This window comes from Herpailurus yagouaroundi, unplaced genomic scaffold (genome assembly GCF_014898765.1).
Source record: "Herpailurus yagouaroundi ecotype Mexico unplaced genomic scaffold, PumYag 163, whole genome shotgun sequence".
NCBI classification, from domain to species: domain Eukaryota; kingdom Metazoa; phylum Chordata; class Mammalia; order Carnivora; family Felidae; genus Herpailurus; species Herpailurus yagouaroundi.
Genome location: NW_024412404.1, coordinates 18,463,708 through 18,484,243, shown reverse-complemented (window position 1 = coordinate 18,484,243; position 20,536 = coordinate 18,463,708). Strand labels below are relative to the sequence as shown.

General features: G+C 49.6%; 1 protein-coding gene across 2 annotated transcripts in view; it reads left to right on the top strand.

Annotated features, from left to right (window-relative positions):
• The first annotated feature begins 39 nt into the window (after nt 1–39).
• Nucleotides 40–20,536, top strand: part of DLG5 (discs large MAGUK scaffold protein 5) — a 127,762-nt gene continuing 107,265 nt past the window's right edge. For both annotated transcript variants that reach the window (XM_040485540.1, XM_040485539.1), the window contains exon 1: nt 40–377. In XM_040485540.1, the coding sequence (XP_040341474.1) occupies nt 74–377 (304 nt within the window). In that variant the 5' untranslated portion in view covers nt 40–73. The remainder of the gene's footprint in view (nt 378–20,536) is intronic.

Here is a 20,536-nt window from a genome sequence, read left to right as displayed (position 1 = left end):
GCCCCGCCCCGCCCCGCGGACGGCTCCGGCTCCCCGAGGCCGGCGGGCGGGCGGGGCGGGGCGGCGCGGGTGAATGGAGCCCCAGCGCCGGGAGCTGCTCGCCCAGTGTCAGCAGAGCCTGGCCCAGGCCATGACCGAGGTGGAGGCCGTGCTCGGGCTGCTCGAGGCCGCGGGAGCGCTGAGCCCCGGCGAGCGGCGGCAGCTGGACGAGGAGGCGGGAGGCGCCAAGGCGGAGCTGCTGCTCAAGCTGCTGCTGGCCAAGGAGCGGGACCACTTCCAGGACCTGCGGGCGGCGCTGGAGAAGACGCAGCCTCACCTGCTGCCCATTCTCTACCTGAACGGCGTCGTCGGGCCGCCACAGCCCTCCGAGGGCGCCGGTGAGTGGCAGACCCCCGCGGCCCGGCCTCTCGGACCGCTTTCCACCATCTCTCTTTGCAGCTCTGAGTCGGGGGAACTCGCGAGGGCCACTCATCCACCTGGCGCCGGCCGCGCGGGTGGAGCCTTCCCTCCCTTAGCGGGTCTGGGGAGGGGGCCCTGCGTGGTCCTCTACTTCGCACCTCCTCCCTCAGTCCCCGCCTGTCGCTGTGAACAATGCCCGGCACTGTGGGCCTTGACTCTCCGGGTGCCACGGCATCGGGGTGCTCCTGAGACCAGCAGGTCCAGCCGCGGGGCGACCTCGGAGGGATGTCCGGCAGTCTCTCCTAAGGCTCTTCATCATCCACCAGTCGTTTTGGAGTCTCTGCTAGCTTTTAATCGGTGATACGGTCTAGAAGAATGGAAATTGGGCCAGGACTGGTCCTCCTGAATTCTGGTCCCTGCCACCCCGTTTGATGATAACTGGTGCCGTTTCACTTTCTGGCTCTCTCTGCTCCCTTTGCCCAGAGCTCAGTCCGTTTGCTCGCCCAGACTTGTGCTTGATTATGCACAATGCCTGCTAGGTTTCTTTGGAAACTGTGGGCCTGGAAAAGTTGGGGAAGTTGCATTGCACCATGGGAAAATCCTAGTAGTGGCTGCTGGGGCTCAGATCCCTCCCTGGCCGTGCTGAGCCGCCTGAGGAGGGAAGGCTGGTGGCTGGTGCCCTTGGGTGATGGATTTGTGAGTATTCCTGTGTGTGGGGGGGGGGTGGGGTGGGGAGAGGGGGTACTGCTGGGTGTTTGTGATAAATGATAGGCCTGGCCTGGTTGGGGAATGTGGAAAGCCAGCCTTTTAGACAGAAGCTCGAGGAAAAAGGCACAGCACTGAGGAAGGAAGAGAACCTGCATTTATTAGGCACCTACTGTTGTGGCAGGCACTCTACCTTATTACATTTATTGTTACCATTCTGTGAGCTGTCTACTTATTATTACTTTGCCAGAGAGAAAACTCTGGCTTGGAGTGGTTAAAATGCTCACAGTATTAGGCACCAGGAGTTTTCAATTATGACCTGTTGTTTTGTTTAACACGTTCAGAGCCCGAAAGTGGCAAATGTCACCTTTTCTATGTCTTGTCCTTGTTTTAAGAGTGAACGGAGAGGGCTGACAAAGCAGCCCTGAGTAACTGTAGGCTAGAGGCTGATGAAACCCATTTATTTGGCTGTTAAAAGCCTCACGTATTAAGGGGGTGATTTTATAAGCTGTTCCTGGTTAGAGCTGCAGTGTATATTGGCCATCTCAACCTCACATCTTGTAGTGGAGGAAACTGATATACAAGGAATAAGCTGCTGCTCACACAGTGTACATCATTTCATCGGTGGTCCTCTGTCTCCACTTTGGGATTTCTGACTCTAGCATTTATATCCCTCAAGCCTGCGTTCTGTCCCCCCAGTTTTGGTCGTATTTGAGTCGCTGGGCCAACCCAGTCTCCTGGGACGGTGGTTTGGAGGATGCTGAGGAGGGCTGTCCCATGTGTCCATGAGGATAAAGAGACAGGGAACTCTCACTGGGGTAATTGTTTTTCTCCTTAATTGCTTTCATCTTTCTATTTTTGAAGGAGAAAGTTTGTCAAGGAAGTGCATAAGTTAGAGTGCAGACCCACGTCCTCCCTGGGATGTGTTTGAATCAGTGCTAGCTTTAATCTCTGGAATAGTTGGACGGATTGCCACTAGTTAGTTCCCCCTGCTCTGTGCCTGGCAGAGGAGGTGGGGCCTCGCTTGGGCTGAGGTTGTAGGAGCTGGTCCTGACCTCTGAGGAAGGGATGGAATATGGTTTGGGTTTTCCTCCTGAGGGCAGTGATTGAAGACCCTAGTTTTACCACAGAGCAGAATTCTGTGGCTTTCCAGAGGGTCATGCAAGCCTCAGGAAAATAGTTGTCGGGGGGAAAGTTATGTTCATTTTAGTTAACGCTTTAGAGAAAAATTAGGGCAGCATTTGGTATGGCAAAGTAGAGCTTCTGGGAAGGGGTGATGTGGTGTGCAAATAAACAGTAGCGTTGGGACCTTTGTAAAGGATGAGTTATTGTGCACTGGTTTTCCAACTTTTTTTTTTTTTCTCTCTTAGCCAGCGAGCTCTTCTTCTGGGGCAAAGCTCAGTACAGGGCTGGAGGCACCTTTCCGTAGGCACGCAGGTCCATGGCTCTGCCTGTAGTCGGCCTCTGTGCAAGGCCCTTGCGAGAGCCCGAGAGACAAAACAGCTGCCTTCCAAGGATCCACAGCATCAAGGGGCAGCCAGTTTGTCATGTCTACTTTGCAGGTGCTGCCATCATCCAGTTAGGGACTTTCCTGGTGGTTTCTGCACCCTCTGTGGGCCCCTGGTCCAGAATGCCCATTCCCTGGCTGGCACCTGTGCACTGGGATTTTGGCCCACTGAAGGCAAATGATGGCTGGTAGCTCCCCACAAGGGCCTGGAGCCCAGGGCGAAACTAGCCTGGGAGGTCCTGGGTAGGTGAGCCAACCACGGGCTCATGCTCAGAGCCCCAGACATTTATAACCCACCGTGCTCAGGCCTGGGGTATGAAGATGACTAACAAGCATACCATGTTGTTTTATTTCGGGGGCAGGGACATTCCTATTCCAGGGTTGATGGTACCTTGCTGCTCAGCATTTCGAATCTCACTGCATACTTCCATGTCTCACTTAATTCTGTAGCAACCCCAGGAAGATGGGGGTGGTGGTGCCTTATTTGCATTGCACTGGGTTCCGCACTCACATCTCTATGGTTTGAGGACAGGCCAGAAGTTGCAGAAAGGGGCAGAAAGGAGGCTGAGTCGAGACTAAGCTCAGTGCTCCTGCTTCCGTGTTGGGGTGTTTTTCCTGTCACCTGATTAGGCCCCCTCAGTACAATTTCAGGCCATCTCCTACATTCGGAAACTCTGGAATTATGAAGCCTTTCCTGTCCCAATACATGGATCTGTGAGGAAGAGGTGATCACCTTCGCCCCTGCTGGCAGTGGTAGTAAGAGGGAGGACTCTTGTTCTTGGAATGGCTCAGGTGTCTCATGTTTTTTCTGCAGGTGTACCAGGATCTTGTTTGGTCATTCAGAACCTGCTCGGTCCTTTGTCATTCGTTTCTCTTTGCTTCAGTTACTGACACCTCGGTTTTCTCGCTTGAAGACCTTTGACTGCCTGTCCCTGGAGTGAGGGTCCTTTCCTGGCCGGAAGCCTCAATGTCTTCATCTGTGAGATGGGGCTACGGGTGCTAGGCTGCCTGTCTCAGCCACTGGGAGGGAGGAATGTAATTGGGGAGGATGGAAGTGCCTGGTCCTGTGCTCTCCCCAGGTGGGGCTGCACTGCAGATGGAGACAGGGGTGGGTAGGATGTAATTCCAGCCTGCAGCTTGCCACCTAGTTGGGGGAATGGGTCACTCAGGAGAGTGACATTATGCGATAGATCAGTTGAGTGATGTAGACACAGGTAGGCTTTTTCTTCCTTTTAAAACACTGATTAGCACATACTTTCCCTGAATACTCTCATCTACCTCTAGTGGCTCTAAGTACCACCCAAACGTGAAGGTCTTCTCAAACCACGTCACCCCAGGCGTCTCTTATGGGACAGAAGTGGCAGAACTTGGTAGCTGCTCCTGTGTGCTCAGAGATGCAAGTTTCCTTCTCATCCCCTCTATGTGCCTTCTCTGCAGCATCCTAGCGAGCTGCTGACGTGGCTTCCCCAGAGGCAAGAGACTGGAGACAGCGGTGGCTGCTGGACGAAGGCCTTCGAGGAGGGACTGGGGCTCAAGCTGGGTGTCAGAGAGGCCGTGTGGACGTGCAGAGGCAAAGGAGGAGGACGTGCTGGTTCAGATTGTGGAAATGAGACCAGCCTGAGCAGAGGGCGGCCTAGGCTCTGGGTGGATAGGGGTGCAAAGGTGATCCGGAGGGACCGCGATGGCTAGGCTGAGTGAAGGGTTTGGATGGCACTACGAATTTAGACACTGTGCACTTGTCAGAAGTTAAAGCTGGAGGAATTTTTTTTTTTTTAAAGGACTAACTTGCCAGGCTTTTCCAGCAGGATGAGAGCTGGTGACTGCCACTTGTCAGGTGTGGATTGTTTATTATTCATTAGAGATTTCCTGGGCCTTTTGTTCTCTATCTGCTCTCTTCAGGTACCAGCTACATTGTCTTCATCTACTCCAGCCTGGAGGGTCAGCAGGGACGGAGACATAAGTAAAAGTTCCAACCATTGTAGATTTTCTTTTGGTTCTTTTAACTGTGTTATTTGAGAGGAAGTGGTAGAGGAACTTTAAAGTAAGCAGAAAAGAGAAATTTATTGTATAGTATTCCAAGAGCTTGGGATGGATGGGAGAAACCAGCCTTGGGGTGATTGATTCCCGAATGTGATGCTTTTCCTGTGGGCCTGGAGCATGGTCTCAGGACCCCAAGGTCATCTTCATGGCCCCTGGCCAGAGACTAAAGGGAGCTCAATCTAATCAGCCCAGGCAGAACATCTTATGGAAGGGTTCTGCGTGGCCGGACTAGGGTCTCTGTCCATGTCAGGCCCAGTCACTGTGGCCAGGTCTAGGGGACTAAGACTGGCTCAGCAGCTGACACAATGAATAGAGTAGGGTGATGGGATGCTGTCACTGGCAGCCCGTACAGTATCATGGTTCTTTCGACTGGGGGGAAGTGATTCTCCAAAGGGAGGATATTGGTGCAGCTAAAACATCAGATGAATATCCACCATAGGTGGTCCCATCTTTGTATGATGATGCAACTCGCAGGCGAGGTCATCACTGGAGTGGGGTGGGGCAAGGTGGCCATCTTTTACTAAGTTTTAGACTTTGAGCAGAGCAGTTCAGCTTATCTCCTACTCTACAAAACAAATGAAACAATAACTGCTTCACTATGCTATTTGACAATCAGCACGAAGTTATTTTGTTATTGTGGCGAGCAATATAGCCTAGAAGCAGCCTTAGGACCAGAAACCTGGCATTCTCCTGATTTTTCTGAGAGCTCCTTGTAAACTGTGCTAGAGCTGCGTTTACCGTGGCTGTGGGTCATCAAGAGTAGAATATAATCTCTCTGAATTCACTGTTGTATTCCTGATGCCTAGAATAGAGCCTAGCCCAAGATAGGTGTTCAGTAAATTTCTGTTGAATGGATGAGTAGTCTGCTGTGTGTAGAATGAATGGTGTGTCCTGCGTAAGTCCAGGTTCTCTTCCGAAATGCGTTTATAAGTGGTGACTTCGCGGTGACAGAAGGTTGTGGGAGTGTAGGAAGGCTAGAGTGAGTCCCAGATGCACACACGGATGTCACCACCCACGGTACGTCTGTGATGGAAGCAGGTGGTGTGACATTGATGTCTGAAGTTCCCAAGGTTACCCATCAGGTATCAGCACGGTGGGGCTGGCTGCCAGGAGGCATGTGGAGTGCCCACATTGGCTGTTGAGGGATTGGAGAGACCTTTCCTTTTCACACTCAGAATTTGAATATCAGCTTGGTGTCCTCGAAAGAGACCTGGATGGGGATCTGCTTCTAACTGTGCGACATCTTGACCTTGGATGAGCTTCTTAGCCACCTGGTGCTTGGGGGTTTTTCCAATGTAGCAGTCAAACTAGAAGTTTAGCATTGACAAAGTAAGGGCTTGCTCAGTCCAGTGGGATTCTCAGCACTGCCAAGGTGGTATTAGGTCCAAGGAAACTTGGATTAGGAAACTAGATTCTGAGGCTTCTTCTAGGTCTGTACCATGGTTACTATTTTCTGATTTAGTGTTAGGGTTGAGTGATTTTTTTGATACTCTGACTTTATATTTCCTGAAAAAGTGAGCAGACTAGGGGAAATGTTTGTCTTAGGTTTCTTTGTTTTTTTGCCCCCTACCTTGTTCCAGCCACTTATATATTCTGCAGACCAGTACAAGGGGGCTCTTCAATAAGTTCTGTAAACTTGGGAAGGCCGTGAGCCACAGAAAAATTGGGCATAGAGCAAGAGGGCTGAGCTGCTTATCAGTCTGCGCAGAGGGTGGCCCAGTTGGTTAAGCATCTGACTTTGTAACATCTGATGTTGTAGCAAATGTCAGAATTTCCTTCCTTTGTATGACTGAATAATATTTCATTGCATGGATAGACCACATTTTATTTATCCATTCATCTGTCAGTGGACATTTGAGTTGCTTCCACCCTTTGGCTTTGTGAATAAAGCTGCTATCAAAGTTGATGTACAAATACCTCTTGGAGTCCCTGCTTTCAGTCTTTTGGGGATATATATACCAGTAATTCTACATTTGATTGTTTTTTTGTTTTTTTGTTTTTTTTTTTTTGAAGAAACGTCCCGTTTGTTTTGAGAGTTTTTTTTTTTTTTTTTTCAACGTTTATTTTTATTTTTGGGACAGAGAGAGACAGAGCATGAACGGGGGAGGGGCAGAGAGAGAGGGAGACACAGAATCGGAAACAGGCTCCAGGCTCCGAGCCATCAGCCCAGAGCCCGACGCGGGGCTCGAACTCCCGGACCGCGAGATCGTGACCTGGCTGAAGTCGGACGCTTAACCGACTGCGCCACCCAGGCACCCCTGCTTTGAGTTTTAATTATGATATCCATAAGGTCCAAGCATCTTGACTCAAGGATGAATGGCCTGGTTGGAGTCCAAGTTCCAACATTTTCTTTCCTTTTTTCTTCTAAAACTTGTAGATTTTTGCCTGCAGCCTACTTTGGAAAGTTCAGGACAGTTTCTTTGGACTTTAAAGAAAGATTTCAGTTTCAGTAGTTATGTCTGACTTTTGAGGCCAGAAGTTAACTACAATCCCAGCAACATTCACATCTGGCAGCTGAAGGGTGTTCACGCATCTCCGTCTCGTTTCCAGTACTAATATCTCCATCCCCAAAGGCCTTGAAGTATGTTTGTTATTTCTGCTTTGTGCACACTTTCTCCTTACCCCACTCTGGGTTGGTTTAGTTTGCTTTCTCAGTCTTGGATCCAGGGTAATGGCTAGCAAGATTTTCTTTCAAAAGGCCTAGGTCAGCATTTCCCAAGGAAACGTCTTCTTAGCACTGGCCTGGTGGGATGTTAGTGGTGTTACTTGACGAGTGTTCTGTGGTCAAAGCATTTGAGCAGTGCTGGTTTGAGCAGGTCATACAGGCTCCCTTACTGGGAGCCTCTTGAGAGCCCTAATAGGCCAGTATGCTTGGAGATTTCACTGGAGTGGGTTCACCATGCAGTGTTTCCCGAACGGATTTGACCACAACATCTTTTTTCATTGAGCATCTTGCGACATCAGAATTCTGAGAAGAGTACTTTCTGGAAAATTTAGCATTAGTGCACGGAGCTGGAACATCAGTGTACGCCATCTTTTTTTTCAAACTTTCTCCCCGTTCTCTCTCTCTTGGGGTGCCGGACCTTGAACTTCCTCATCTCCTAAACTCCAGTACCAGCTGACGTAGACATGTGCGATTCTGGGGCCAGATCTTTTGGATGTGTGAATAACTTAGATATGCCGTAGAATCTGGGACCAGAAGATGTTGTGGTGTGAACCCTGACCTCTCTGGGCCTCCATTTCTCCAGTGTGGCTCGACAAGAATGAAGTTTGACTTCATGATGGCTGTTCTTTCAGATGGTTAAACCTCTTGTGGTCATTGTCGTCTTTTTTTTTTTTTTTTTTTTTAAGTACGTTCTATGCCCAATATGGGGCTTGAACTTACAACCTTGAGGCCAAGAGTCGCATGCTCCATCAGTTGAGCCAGCCAGGTGCCCCCTGTCTTGTGGTCTTCTTTAGGTCTGTTTTATTTTAAATATTTTTTTTTTAGTTTTTTTTTTTTTTTTTAACGGCTATTCATTTTTGAGAGACAGAACATGAGTGGGGGCGGGGCAGAGAGAGAGGGAGACACAGAATCCAAAGCAGGCTCCAGGCTCTGAACTGATAGCACAGAGCCCAAAGCGGGGCTCGAACTCACAGACTGTGAGATCATGACCTGAGCCAAAGTCTGACGCTTAACCAACTTGAGCCACCCAGACGCTATTTTTGAATATTTTGAATATTTTTATTTTATTTTACTTTTTTCAGTGGGCTCCACACACAACATGGGGCTTGAATTCATGACCCTGAGGTCAAGAGTCACACGCTCCACTGACTGAGCTGGCCCGGCGCCCTGTCTTGTGGTCTTCTTTGGGTCTGAGTGAGTAGGCCTGGGCTTTGGTCCCCAGTCAGGGTTTCTGGGGGCGCCTGGTGAGCATGTGTGATCTGTCCTGGTGGTGTGACACCTGCAGGTCCGGGACTGGCTAACCGTTGGTGCTGGACTGGGGAGCAGGAAGATAGTCTCTGCCCTGAGAGTGCTACATCATTTCTGGGAAGACCATTGACACAGAGGAATGAGCCAGGTGGCTCAAGCATCGGTGGTAGGTTTGGGGCCAGGGAGGGAGGCCATAAGACTGGAGACGGCTGGGTGTCATGAACCAGTCTTGGGGCCTCCCATAGACTGGGATTTAAATCCTGGCTCTTCCATCTTAGGCTGTGGGACTTGAGCAAATTGCTTACCCTCTCTGGGTCTTCTTTCTCCTTACCTGTAAAAAGGCTAATAGTATTCTCCCAGGGCTTTGGTGAGGACTGAGGCGATTTATGTGAGGTGAGGGCAAGCTACTGGAGCTGCTGCTGCTCTTGGGAGAGTCCTGTCCTTGAGAGGAGAGCCAGTGTCCCACCTGGGCTGGGAGTCAGGAGGTATCATAGGGGCCATGCCCTTCCTGGAGTCAGGGGAAGTCTAGAGTGTGCACGGACCAGGAGGCCCATCTCCTTGGACTGCTCAGGACACACTTTCACGGTTGCTTTGGCCCTGGAGCCTACATTTGTTTTTAAAGTTTATTTATTTTATTTTTGAGAAAGAGAGAAAGCACGAGTCGGGGAGGGGCAAAGAGGGAGAGAGAGAGAATCCCAAGCAGGCCCCTCACTGACAACCCCAAGGCGGGGCTTGAGCCCATGAACCATGAGATCATGACCTGAGCCGAAGTCAGACACTTAACCAGCTGAGCCACCCAGGTGCCCCATGGAGCCTACGTTTGGAGGAGGGCATTGCCACTGGCTTCACAAGGACTGTGGGAATAGCTTATTTTGGAGGAAAGGAGACTTAGAGGGGCTTGGATACCTATTTTCAAATGGATACAGGGCAGTGGTGAGACCTGATTCTTCTGGACACCAGAGAGCTAAACATGGTCTGACAGGTTAAAGATATTGGGAAGTAGAACTGAGTTTGACTTAAGGAGGGACCTGCCCCCTTCCCTCCTTTCCTTTTAAACTTTATATTACACATCTTTCTTTTTCTAAAATTTTTAAGAGTTTTTTATTTTTAAGAGAGAGAGAGAGACAGAGTGTGAACCGGGGAGGGGCAGAGAGAGAGGGAGACACAGAATCCCAAGCAGGCTCCAGGCCCTGAGCTGTCAGCACAGAGCTTGACACGGGGCTTGAACCCACACATTGCGAAATCATGACCTGAGCTGAAGTCGGATACTTAACCGATTGAGCCATCCAGGTGCCCCCATATTACACATCTTTCAAACACACACAGGGACGGAGCGTGTAATGTAAAGCATGCTCCACTCTCCTAACAACTTTTGCTTTCCTCAGTAGTGTAAAACAAACTCTAGACAGTGTACTGCTTCCCTGTAAATGCTCTAACAGATAATAAGGCTTTGAAAGAAACATAACCAGAAGACCATTTTTACAACCAACAATATTCATGATAATTCAATGGCGTCTCCTACTCACTTGATACTCGGTTTTCCTGGTCTCAGAAATGCCTTTTTTGGGGCGCCTAGGTGGCTTAGTCGGTTGAGCATCCCACTCTTGATTTCGGCTCACGTCACGACCTCAGGGTTCGTGGGATCGAGCCCCACATTGGGCTCTGCTCTGACAGTGCGGGGCCAGTTTGGGATTCTCTCTCTCCTGCTCTGTCTCCTCCCCTCCCCCACCCATACTCTTTCGCTCTCGCGCTCTTGTGCTCTCTCTCAAATAAACGTTAAAAGAAAAGAGAGATACCTTTTTATGGATGGTTTGTTCAAATGAGGATTTTAATAAGGCTCACACGTTGCATTTAGTTGATGTCTGCCTTCTGAGTCTCTTTCATAATCCCCGGCAGCTTCCCTGCCTCTGGTCTTTTGCTTAAGAAAGAGCCTGCCAGTGCCATCCAGCCATGGCGTCGACTGTTCTAGATCTCTTCCCGGAGAGTCCACATAGGGTAACCACAGGGTGGTTACTAAGAGAATGGGCTGTGGAGTCCAACCATAAAGCTCTTTGGCCTCAGTTTCCTCATGGGGCTGTTACAAACAATTAAATGAAAACATAGGAAGTGTGAATGTTTATTATGACTTAAATTTTTAAAAAAAGTTTTATTTATTTATTTAGAGAGAGAGAGAGAGAACGAGCAGGGGAGGGGCTGAGAGAGAGGGAAACAGAGAATACGAAGCAGGCTCCACACCGTTAGTGTGGAACCTCAGGAACTGTGAGATCATGACCTGAGCCAAAACCAAGAGTTGGATGCTTAACGGATGGAGCCAGCCAGGTGCCCCTTAAATTTTGATTTTAAGCTGTAGGGCTCTTTTCATTGAGTGGACTTGTACGTGAAAGCCAGCTGTGTAAAGCAGACGAAAAGTGACGACAAAAGTGGTGAGTGTGTGCGTGGAGGCCTAGAGCATGCCGGTTTTCCTTGTGGCCTCCCCGAGGACCCTCTGCAGAGGTGCGTGAGGTTCTCCAGGGTTCACGGAACACAGCTTGAAAACCACTTGTTGGGATGCTTTTGTTTCAAGATGTTCCCCATGTGGAGAAAGAGAAGAGCCACCTTCCTTTGCCTCAGCTGAGCTGGGCTGGTGAGTCACAGCTGGGACCCAGAGGCTGCCATCAGTGACAGCTATTTCCAGGAGATATTCCAAGAGTATTTCCAGGAGATACTCTTGTCTTTGTCTGCTTCCTCTGTTTACCTTTGTAGGTTTCCTTTTGGGATGACCCATGCTCTCAAAAATGACAAATGACTACAATGCGGCTGATAAAAAACAACAAAAAAAAACAAACCACGCTCTCTGCTATCCAAGACAGTACTGTGGTTAGGAGCACAGTGCAACCCCATCCGTTGGGGTCCCTTGTAGTGGGAAGTGAGTGCCGTTTTTAAAAAATTCTTATTCTTTTGTTTGCTTGTTCGTTTATATTGTCACTAGCTGGCATTACCCCTACATTGCATAAGGGAACTGTTAAGGTTGCTGCGTGCATGAATAAGCCCCTGCTGATATGTATCCTGCAGGCGGAGTCCCTGCGCCTGCCGCCTGTGTGTGAAGCAGCAGCTTCCCAGGTAATCAGCCACAACCCTGAGCTGCTGCCTTGGTGGCCGTCTCCAGCCAGTGCGTGTTCTCTCTGCCCACAGTGTTTTTCTAGGTGTGATGTGTCTCTCAGGCCTCTTTCTGAGTCAACCTCAGGTTGCTTGTCTGGATAGTACCTGTCTGACTCCTTAGGATGGCCTGGGATCCCCAGATGAGTCTTCTGAGACATCATTTTGACCGTTGTGAGTCTGCTGTCCACATGTGAAAATCTGTCCAGCCAATGGGGAGTGATGTGAGAACAATTGGAAAGAAAATTTTATTTTTATATTGTGATGTAAGAAGTCATGCTTTAAAAAGTTACAATCACCTTTTTTTTTTTTAATTTTTTTTTTTCAACGTTTATTTATTTTTGGGACAGAGAGAGACAGAGCATGAACGGGGGGAGGGGCAGAGAGAGAGGGAGACACAGAATCGGAAACAGGCTCCAGGCTCCGAGCCATCAGCCCAGAGCCCGACGCGGGGCTCGAACTCACGGATCGCGAGATCGTGACCTGGCTGAAGTCGGACGCTTAACCTACTGCGCCACCCAGGCGCCCCTATTTTTAATGTTTATTTCAAGAGAGGGAGAGCACGCGAGCGAGCACGAGCTGGGGGGGGGGGGGGGGAGAGAATCCCAAGCAGGTCCCTTGCTGTCAGCATACAGTCCAATGTGGGCTTGATCTCATGAACTGTGAGATCGTGACCTGAGCCAAAATCAAGAGTTGGATGCTTAACTGACTGAGCCACCCGGGCATCCCTGTAATGACCTTTTCAATATTCCCGATAATCTCTATTCTTACCCAGAGTAGCCTTTTTCTCTTATCTGACCAGAACTTTCTTTTTCTGTTTGTATTTCTTAAGCAGCTTATGATTGTTGAATGTCACAGTTGGGAAGGGTCTTGGAGACTCCTTTGCCCAAACAGCGTATTTTGTAAATGAGCAACAGCAGTCCATAGACACAAAGGGACTCCACCAGGATCTTATAGCATGCCACTGGCAGAGCTGAACACAGGACCCAGATGTCTTCCCAGGTGGGGGCTCCTTCCAAGGCATCTCTGTCAGCCATAGGCTGGGTGGGGAGTTGAGGGAACCTTAGCTGGTTTTTCCTGATCTGGCCTGGCTTTGCAAGCACCGGCTTTCCAGCGAGGGAGAGCAAGAAGCAGGTGTCTCAGTTCGAGGAGCTGTGCTCTAGCTTCTCATTCCTGACCATTGAGAACAGCCTTTACCAGTCTGTGCGACTGATGTTTACGTTCTACAGATGGGCAGACTGGGCCAAGAGAGGCTCGCTGGCTTTGCTCAGGGCCACCAGCTGCTGCGAGGCTGGGCAGGCTTCAGAGTCCTTGTCAGTTTCTTTATAAAGACTGCATTTGTTGTGTGTACTCCGGCCCATCCGGTGCAGGTCCCCATTGAGTTGTCTGTGTCCTGAGCCTTGGACACTTCTTGCTGCAACACTCATTCATTCAGCACCTGTCACATGGGGGACTGTCTGGATGTAGACATAGGGCATGACATCTAAATTTAGTGCTGAGTCAGAGAATGGGTTTGGTATTGGCAGGAGATACCTCCTTGCCTCATTCTTTTTGTGACACAGCAAAAACCTCCAGTGCTGTAGCTTCTTACTGCTTAGTCACAGGACAGAGTTCAAGCAGGAAAATGACGCCACCGAGCCTCTTGCCCCAGAGGAGAAAGTTGTCAACAAAGATAAGAGGGTAGAGGCCTGTGGACGCTGAGTTGGGACCTACCTTCATGCCTAACATTGGTGGGAGCTGGATATAGGAAGAAGCAAGAAAGTAGATAAAACTAAAATGTGCTAGTTCTGGGTCTTTCTATGGAAAAAAATACAGCTGAACCTGAAGCAGCTTAGAATTTAGGGGCTATGTGTGTGCGAGTATGTATATATGCCTTTCTGTTCACCTAGCTCATTTCTGCTAGGAAATGGCGGACTGCCATTTTTTATAAATCAAATCTTGTCCTATTTTCTCTCCCATTTTATGAACCCAGCGGGAGGGAGCAAAGCAGTGAACAGTTGTCCTTACTTTCTGTGCCAGATTGTGGAATTTCGTGTAAGCTTGTTCTTCCGTCAGCCCCCCTCATTTCAAGGCTTCTCGTGAAAGAAAACTCACTGGACGTGGCCACAGTGTCGTCTTGTGTGAGGTCACCTGGCTTTAGGGTGGAGCCCAGATTCAGACTCAGATTTTACCAGTGGGTCCATCCATCCATCTGCCCACCCATCATCCATGCAGCATGTCCCTGGTCAGTGCTCTGCTAAGTGCTGAGTGTGAAAAGGTGAGAAAACCCTTAGCATCCTCCGTGAATGGCTCCACAGACTTGTACCAAACACTCCTTTTAGCTGCAGTATATATCCTATCGTTCATTGAAGGTTTTTCTTCTCTGTTGCTCTGTCATGGAGCTTTTAGGAATGCCAGAAAGTTATCAGCCCGGCTTATTGACTTCCTGTTCCTCACCTTCCATTTGGTGGTTTCAAGCAAATGGCATGGGTTTTTGTTTGTAAAAAGCTGTAAGATCCTCCGAATGACGAAGAAGATGGTTCCTGCCCACTAGGAGTTTAGTGTCTCATTGGAGAGCCCCAGCGTGAGGGAGCAGCCGTCCAGCAGTGCACATCCCCCAGAGCAGATGAGGCTGCCTCAAGGAGAGGGGAGTGTACAGCGAGCTGGGTGTGGGCAGATGGCCGACAGGCTGGATGGGTGCTGAGGAGGCACAAGGAGGCGTGCGGGCCCCGTGAAGGCGGGACTCGGGGCAGGGGCAGGAGACTCGGAGGAGAATCCATTCTGTGAATGGTGGGTCTTTACGGGAATTCCGGGCTTCTGCTTGGGGTGCGCACTCAGCAGGCACTGGGAAGATGAGGCCAGGCCAACCAGGCCCTGGGGGGCACAAGGCAGGCCTGGTTGCTGCTTCCAGTCGTTCTTCCTGTGATCGGTTCTCCATGAGACGCCTTGAGCACAGGGCTGGAGAGAGAGGAATGGGTAGCGTTGGCCTGGGGTGGGAGGGTGCACTGCCAGAGGAGGATGGGGTGAGGGGAATAGGCCCAGCAGCCTTTGCAGAATCCCTGGAGATGTGTGATTGGCTTTCTGTGATCTGTTAGCGGGACCGAAAAGTCAAATGTTTCCTAAGGTGCAAGTCTGAGAGTTAACGGCTGGGATATTTAGAAGTCAGCTCATGAGTAGTGTAGGGATTGCTGTCTCATGTGCTGGCCTGCTCTTTGGGGAGGAGACAGGGGTGATTAAGGAATGAGGTGGTTGAGGGTAATGAGCGACCACTGGTCTCTAGCTGTGCCCCCTGGCCTGTTCACATAGCCTCTCCAGGCCTCATCCTTGTCTGTCTGATGGGGTCCGTGACACCACCTCCTTCTGAGAGCTGGTGCGAAAGTGTGCACATAGGTGGTTGTGTGCTGTGCAGATGGTTCACGTTTCTATTGTACAGGATGCTTTGTTATTTTTTATGGTCTCATTTCATCTCATCAGCAACCCCTTGTGTGGGGGGGTGCTTATTCCACCTGACAAATGAGGGAACAGGTTGGGGAGGCCATGTCCCTTTGGGAGTTAGTTCAGAAGAATGGTTAAGAGCCTGTATCTGAGCCAAGTATTGGGTTCACACTCTGGGCAAGTCACTTTCCCTCTCTGTGCCTCAGTTTTCTCACCTGTGAAATGAGGATAGAAATCGTACCTTGTATAGTAAGGAGTAAAGGATTTACTGTTTGTAAATTGTTTAGAGTAGTGCCTGGCACACAGCCCTATGTAAGCAGCGGCTGTTCTTTACGTTGTTATTAGTGACCCTGTCCCATGGCTGTTTAAGTGCCACCTTAAACTGACTTCCAGGGCAGGTTGGTTTGGTTTGTTTCCCCACACTATCCCACACTCAGGGTGTGGTCTCCAGACCAGTGCCAGTCTGTAAACTCTTGGTTCCTGATCTGTGATGAAGTTAGCACAGAGATCAGAATAAGTGTTTGGCAACCTTTAGAGCGATTTGACCTTGCCCAGACTCATTGAACAGGCATAGACTGCTTCAGGTGCTGTCAGATCACATGGGGAGTCACACATGGGAGGAGCTGTGCATAATCATCATCAGTAGTAGGACCGTGTGACTGCAGATAAAAAAGTGGAGTGTCGTGATAGCTGGGCTCTGTTGCTGCCCACTTCTGAACAGTTGGCTTCCTTGGGAGGAACCTCTGCCAACCGAGCAGACCAGGCGAATCCACAGCATTTTGTAAGCCAGTGCGTGATGTTTGTGCTTCGGCAGTCTGTGACAGCTCAAGGCAGTGAGGTCTCCCCATGGAGATTTTTATTAATGAGCGTTTGTTTCCATTCAGCGCCGTTGACGCTCACAGTAGCAAATGCCTTTCTTGCTATTCTCTTAGCAAGTGTGGTTCTGGCAGGTTTGTTAAGAATCCACTGTGAACTCTGTCCCTTTCCACCTCTTAGGCTGGCAGCAACTAGAAAGCTGGATGCTGTCCGTGCACAGCAGAGTGTTGGGGGTGCAGGAGGTTACCCCTGCTGATGTGGCCATCCTGAAACCTCCGGCAGGGCTCCCACAAAGCCGTGACCCTGCAGTTCCCCTCCTGGGTGGAGATCGCCCAGCTTCTCACACAGGTCCCTGAGGGGACAGGTTTAGGTTCACTGCAGTGCCCTGTGGGGTGGCATCTGTCCTTGGGGGAGCTGGTGGGTGCAGCGGTGGGTCCTCTGCAGTAGTTGCAAATGGCTGGTGAGACACTCGTGGCAGTGGAATCGATCCCAAAGCATAGCATTCAATGAGAAAGAAATAGAGTAAGGTGGATGATGCGGTGCTATTATGTAAATTAATCATACAGATGATACCCATTTTGCAAGAACACAAGATAAACACAAAAGAACAGTTGCTTGTGGATGTGGGGGAGGAGAATGGGCAGGGAAATGGCAATAAGAGGAAATCAAGCGAGGGAGGAAAGAACATCACTTTTCCTCCAGGCTGCTGTCTTTGAGGGAAGGGCCTGTTGCCTGCTCTCTCGGCTGTGCTCGATTGCTCAGTTTCTGGTGGTGCAGCGTCTGTGTGTCTTCGTGGAGCTGGCAACCTCCAGCAGATGGTTCACCCAAAACTGGCCTCAGTGAAGAGTTATCCATCCTGGTACTGGGCCACCGGATAGGGGCGGCTGTTCATGGAACAGTGGACTCAGTAGGGACGCAGGTGTTTTAATAATCATCTAGGTAATTGTGAGGAGTAAGAGGTGAACAATGCTTGCTTTAAACTTGGCATTGTGAACAATGCTTGCAAAACCCCACACTCTCATCTTGGTCATAGTGGGAAAGTATGGGCAGTTATCCTGTAAGTCAGTTCATTGAAAAACAGCTGTTCCATGTGTTTATTGATCATATGATGCCAGGTACTACCAACTGTATAGAGAGACTGGGGATTTTGGCTTTAGGAAGGTAGAATCCTGTTTAGGAATAACTTTTTATTTATTTATTTATTTATTTATTTATTTATTTATTTATTTATTTTTTCAACGTTTATTTACTTTTGGGACAGAGAGAGACAGAGCATGAACGGGGGAGGGGCAGAGAGAGAGAGGGAGACACAGAATCGGAAACAGGCTCCAGGCTCTGAGCCATCAGCCCAGAGCCCGACGCGGGGCTCGAACCCATGGACCGCGAGATCGTGACCTGGCTGAAGTCGGACGCTTAACCGACTGCGCCACCCAGGCGCCCCAGGAATAACTTTTTCATTGCCAGAAGGTGCTGCTTTAGGGAAAGGGTTGACCTCCTGGCTGCTAGAAGTATTCAAGAAAAACTTCAGGCAAGATAGAAAGAGTTCTGTCATGTTCATGGTTGGAATAGATGCTTCCTGCAGTCCTTCCTGTTCTGACTGAATGGGGTTTTAAATTTTAGGGCTCATGCTGATAATTAAAACAGAAAAGTTACTTGGTTAAAAAAATATAATTAGCCGTATGTATGGTCAAGAGTTTAGAAAAGGTAGATAATCAAAAGGAAAATAAGTTTATAGGTCATCTTACCAGCTGGAATTAACCTATGTACATTTTTTTCTTTTCTTTTTTTTTTTAATTGTTTTTTAATGTTTATTTTTGAGAGAGAGAGAGACAGACAGAGCACAAGCAGGGGAGGGGCAGAGAGAGAGGAAGACACAGAAACCGAAGCAGGCTCCAGGCTCTGAGCTGTCAGCACAGAGCCCGACGTGGGGCTCAAACTCATAAACCGCAAGATCATGACCTGAGCCGAAGTCAGACGCTTAACCAACTGAGCCACCCAGGCGCCCCCTTTTTTTTCTTTTAAGAGTACGAAAGGAATCATCTTTAATGGTTGCAAGTATTACCCTATTATGCAGTGTATCACCAGTTCGCCCCAGCTGGAGATTCAGAGATTTCCCATTTTTCAGTATAAATCATGCTTTAGTGAATATCCCTATGCATAGATATTTGTGTACTTTTTTATTTCTTCAGGATAAGTTTCTGGAAGTGGTGACTCTTTTGGGTAAAAGGGTGTGGGTGTTTTGGGGGGCTGTTGATACACATTGGCAGGCTGATGGCACTGAGTCACTCCTAGGTTCTCTGGTGTGGTTTTGGCTGTCTTCTTTAGAATCACCTGGGAAGCTCCTGAAAAATGAGACTCCAGGGCCCCACCCCAGGCCTCCTGAAACAGAATCTGGGAGTGGGCTGGTCTCCACATCTGTATGTTTCAACATACAGGAGACCCTTCCACTCAGTGCACGGCCAGGCCTCAGAGCCAGAAGAGCCAGTTCGAGGACCTACCTCTGGGCACCCTTTTCCTTACCTGTAAAGTGGATGTCTCAGAGTGGTTTTGATGAGCCGAAATACTCTCTATGTGATTACATGTGTGAGTGTTTCTCTTACTGATGTCACAGGTGAGCAGGATCTTACTGGGCCAGGCTAGATCCGGGAAGGGAGCTCTGGGAAAAATGGGTCAGGACGCAGAGCTCCTCTTTCCACCTCTTCCCCAAGGGGACCTGGGACTGATAAACTGTTGGAGCAGGGTGCTGCCAGCTGAGGCCCCCTCTAGGCACTGGTGTCTTTCTGTCTTGGTCGGCAGAGAGGAACCGCTTCTGCCCTTGGATTGCTGCCTCCTGTGTCCACCGTCAAGAGTGCCAAGAGGCCCAGGGCAGAGCCCCAGGGAGGATGGTGGTGGAGAAGGCAGGGAGGTCACTCCCCAGCAGTGTGGCCCCAGGAGTCCCTAATGCTGCCTTGACCACAGGGTCCCCATGTGGATGTGCTGCGTCCTAACACTGGAGTTGGCAGTCCCTATGGGGTTGCCCAAGCGGTCCCCAGCTAAGGATAAACTGCTTTGCCGTATATAATCTCCAGCAGGTTACCCTAGACAGGCTGTTTACCAGTTGTCCCTGCAAAAGCCAGGTCCACCTCTGACTGCCCTCTGTTTCCTGGTCCGTAAATCTAGAAGGGAGATCATTCATTCACTTACTCAAGCAAACACGCTGAGCTGTGGTGGTGTCAAAATAAATGATCTACGTTAGGAAGCAGAGAGCAACACTGCCAGCTTGGGGATTGCTAAGTTGTGCTCTAATGTGGTTAGAGACTGTGCTATGAAGCATAGCCAAGCAAGGGACTGATTTTGTCTGATGGAAGGGAGAGTCGGGCTGAGGGCCGTCTCATGGAGGACGTAACTAGACAGCTGGGCAAAAGAGCTGAGTAGAAGTTGTCAAATGTTGGATAGGTGCCTTCCAGGCAGGGGAAGAAAGAGCATCGAGTCAAGAAGGAGCCAGGCCTGCTGGGTAATCGTGGGCACCGTGGTGATTGGGTGGTCAGGGAGGGTCTGGAGGAGGCAGGGGCCGGGCCATGGACCTGGCCTATAAGTTTGCTTCTGACGCTTCTCAGCTCTTTGGCTTAGGCAAGGCGCTTAATATTTTGGAGCCTTGACTTCCTCCCCTATGAGATGCAGTAATCAGACCAACCTTGGAGGAAATTATTAAGTGTGTAATACACATAAAGTATGTAGCCCAGAACTTGGCACAGGATCACATGCTCCATAAATGTTTATTTCCTTCCTTGCAATGCTAGGGTGAGACTTTTTGGCTTTATCCTAGTAGGCCAAAGGAGCCATGGAAGGCTGTGGAACACAAGGTTAATAAGATTATATCTGTTTACTTGGGTGTTTATGTGTTTTATTTTATTTTTTAAAGTTTCTTTATTTTGAGAGAATGTGTGCCCGTGCGTGAATGAGTGGGGAGGGGTGGAAAGAGAATCCCAAACAGGCTCTGAGATGCCAGCGCAGAGCCCGACGAGGGGCTCAGTCTCACTAACCATGAGATCATGACCTGAGCTGAAATCAAGAAATCAGACACTTAGCCGACTGAGCCACCCAGGCACCCTGTTTGTGTGTTATTCTGGTGGAGGTTACTTTTGGGGTCTCGGGTGGTGAGGCTAGAGCCATGGGCCAAGACCAGGACGGGTGAGAAGAATCCTGCCCCACATGGTCTCCTGCTGAATTTCTTGTCTACCAGCTGCAGTGGGCTGCTGGGATGCCCTGCCCGAGCTCTGGGCAGAGACTTTGCCAGGAGAGGGTAGGGTTTGGAATGTGTCCCCAGGGAGCCGGTTAGCGCTAAGGGAAACTACAGAACTGGATACTTGTGGGACTTGAGTCTGGTCATGAGAAAGTGGGATGAGTGTCGTAAGGCTGGGCTCGAGTCTGCAGAACAGGCCATGATAGTGATGGTTAGCATGGTGGCAACAATAGTATAACCATAGTCGCATACACATTTACTGACCACTTTGGGTGTGTGATAGGGAGCTTATGGGCTCATCCCAACCACCAGATGAGGGGCTATTATTGTCCTCATTGTATTTTATTTTATTTTATTTTATTTTATTTTATTTTATTTTATTTTA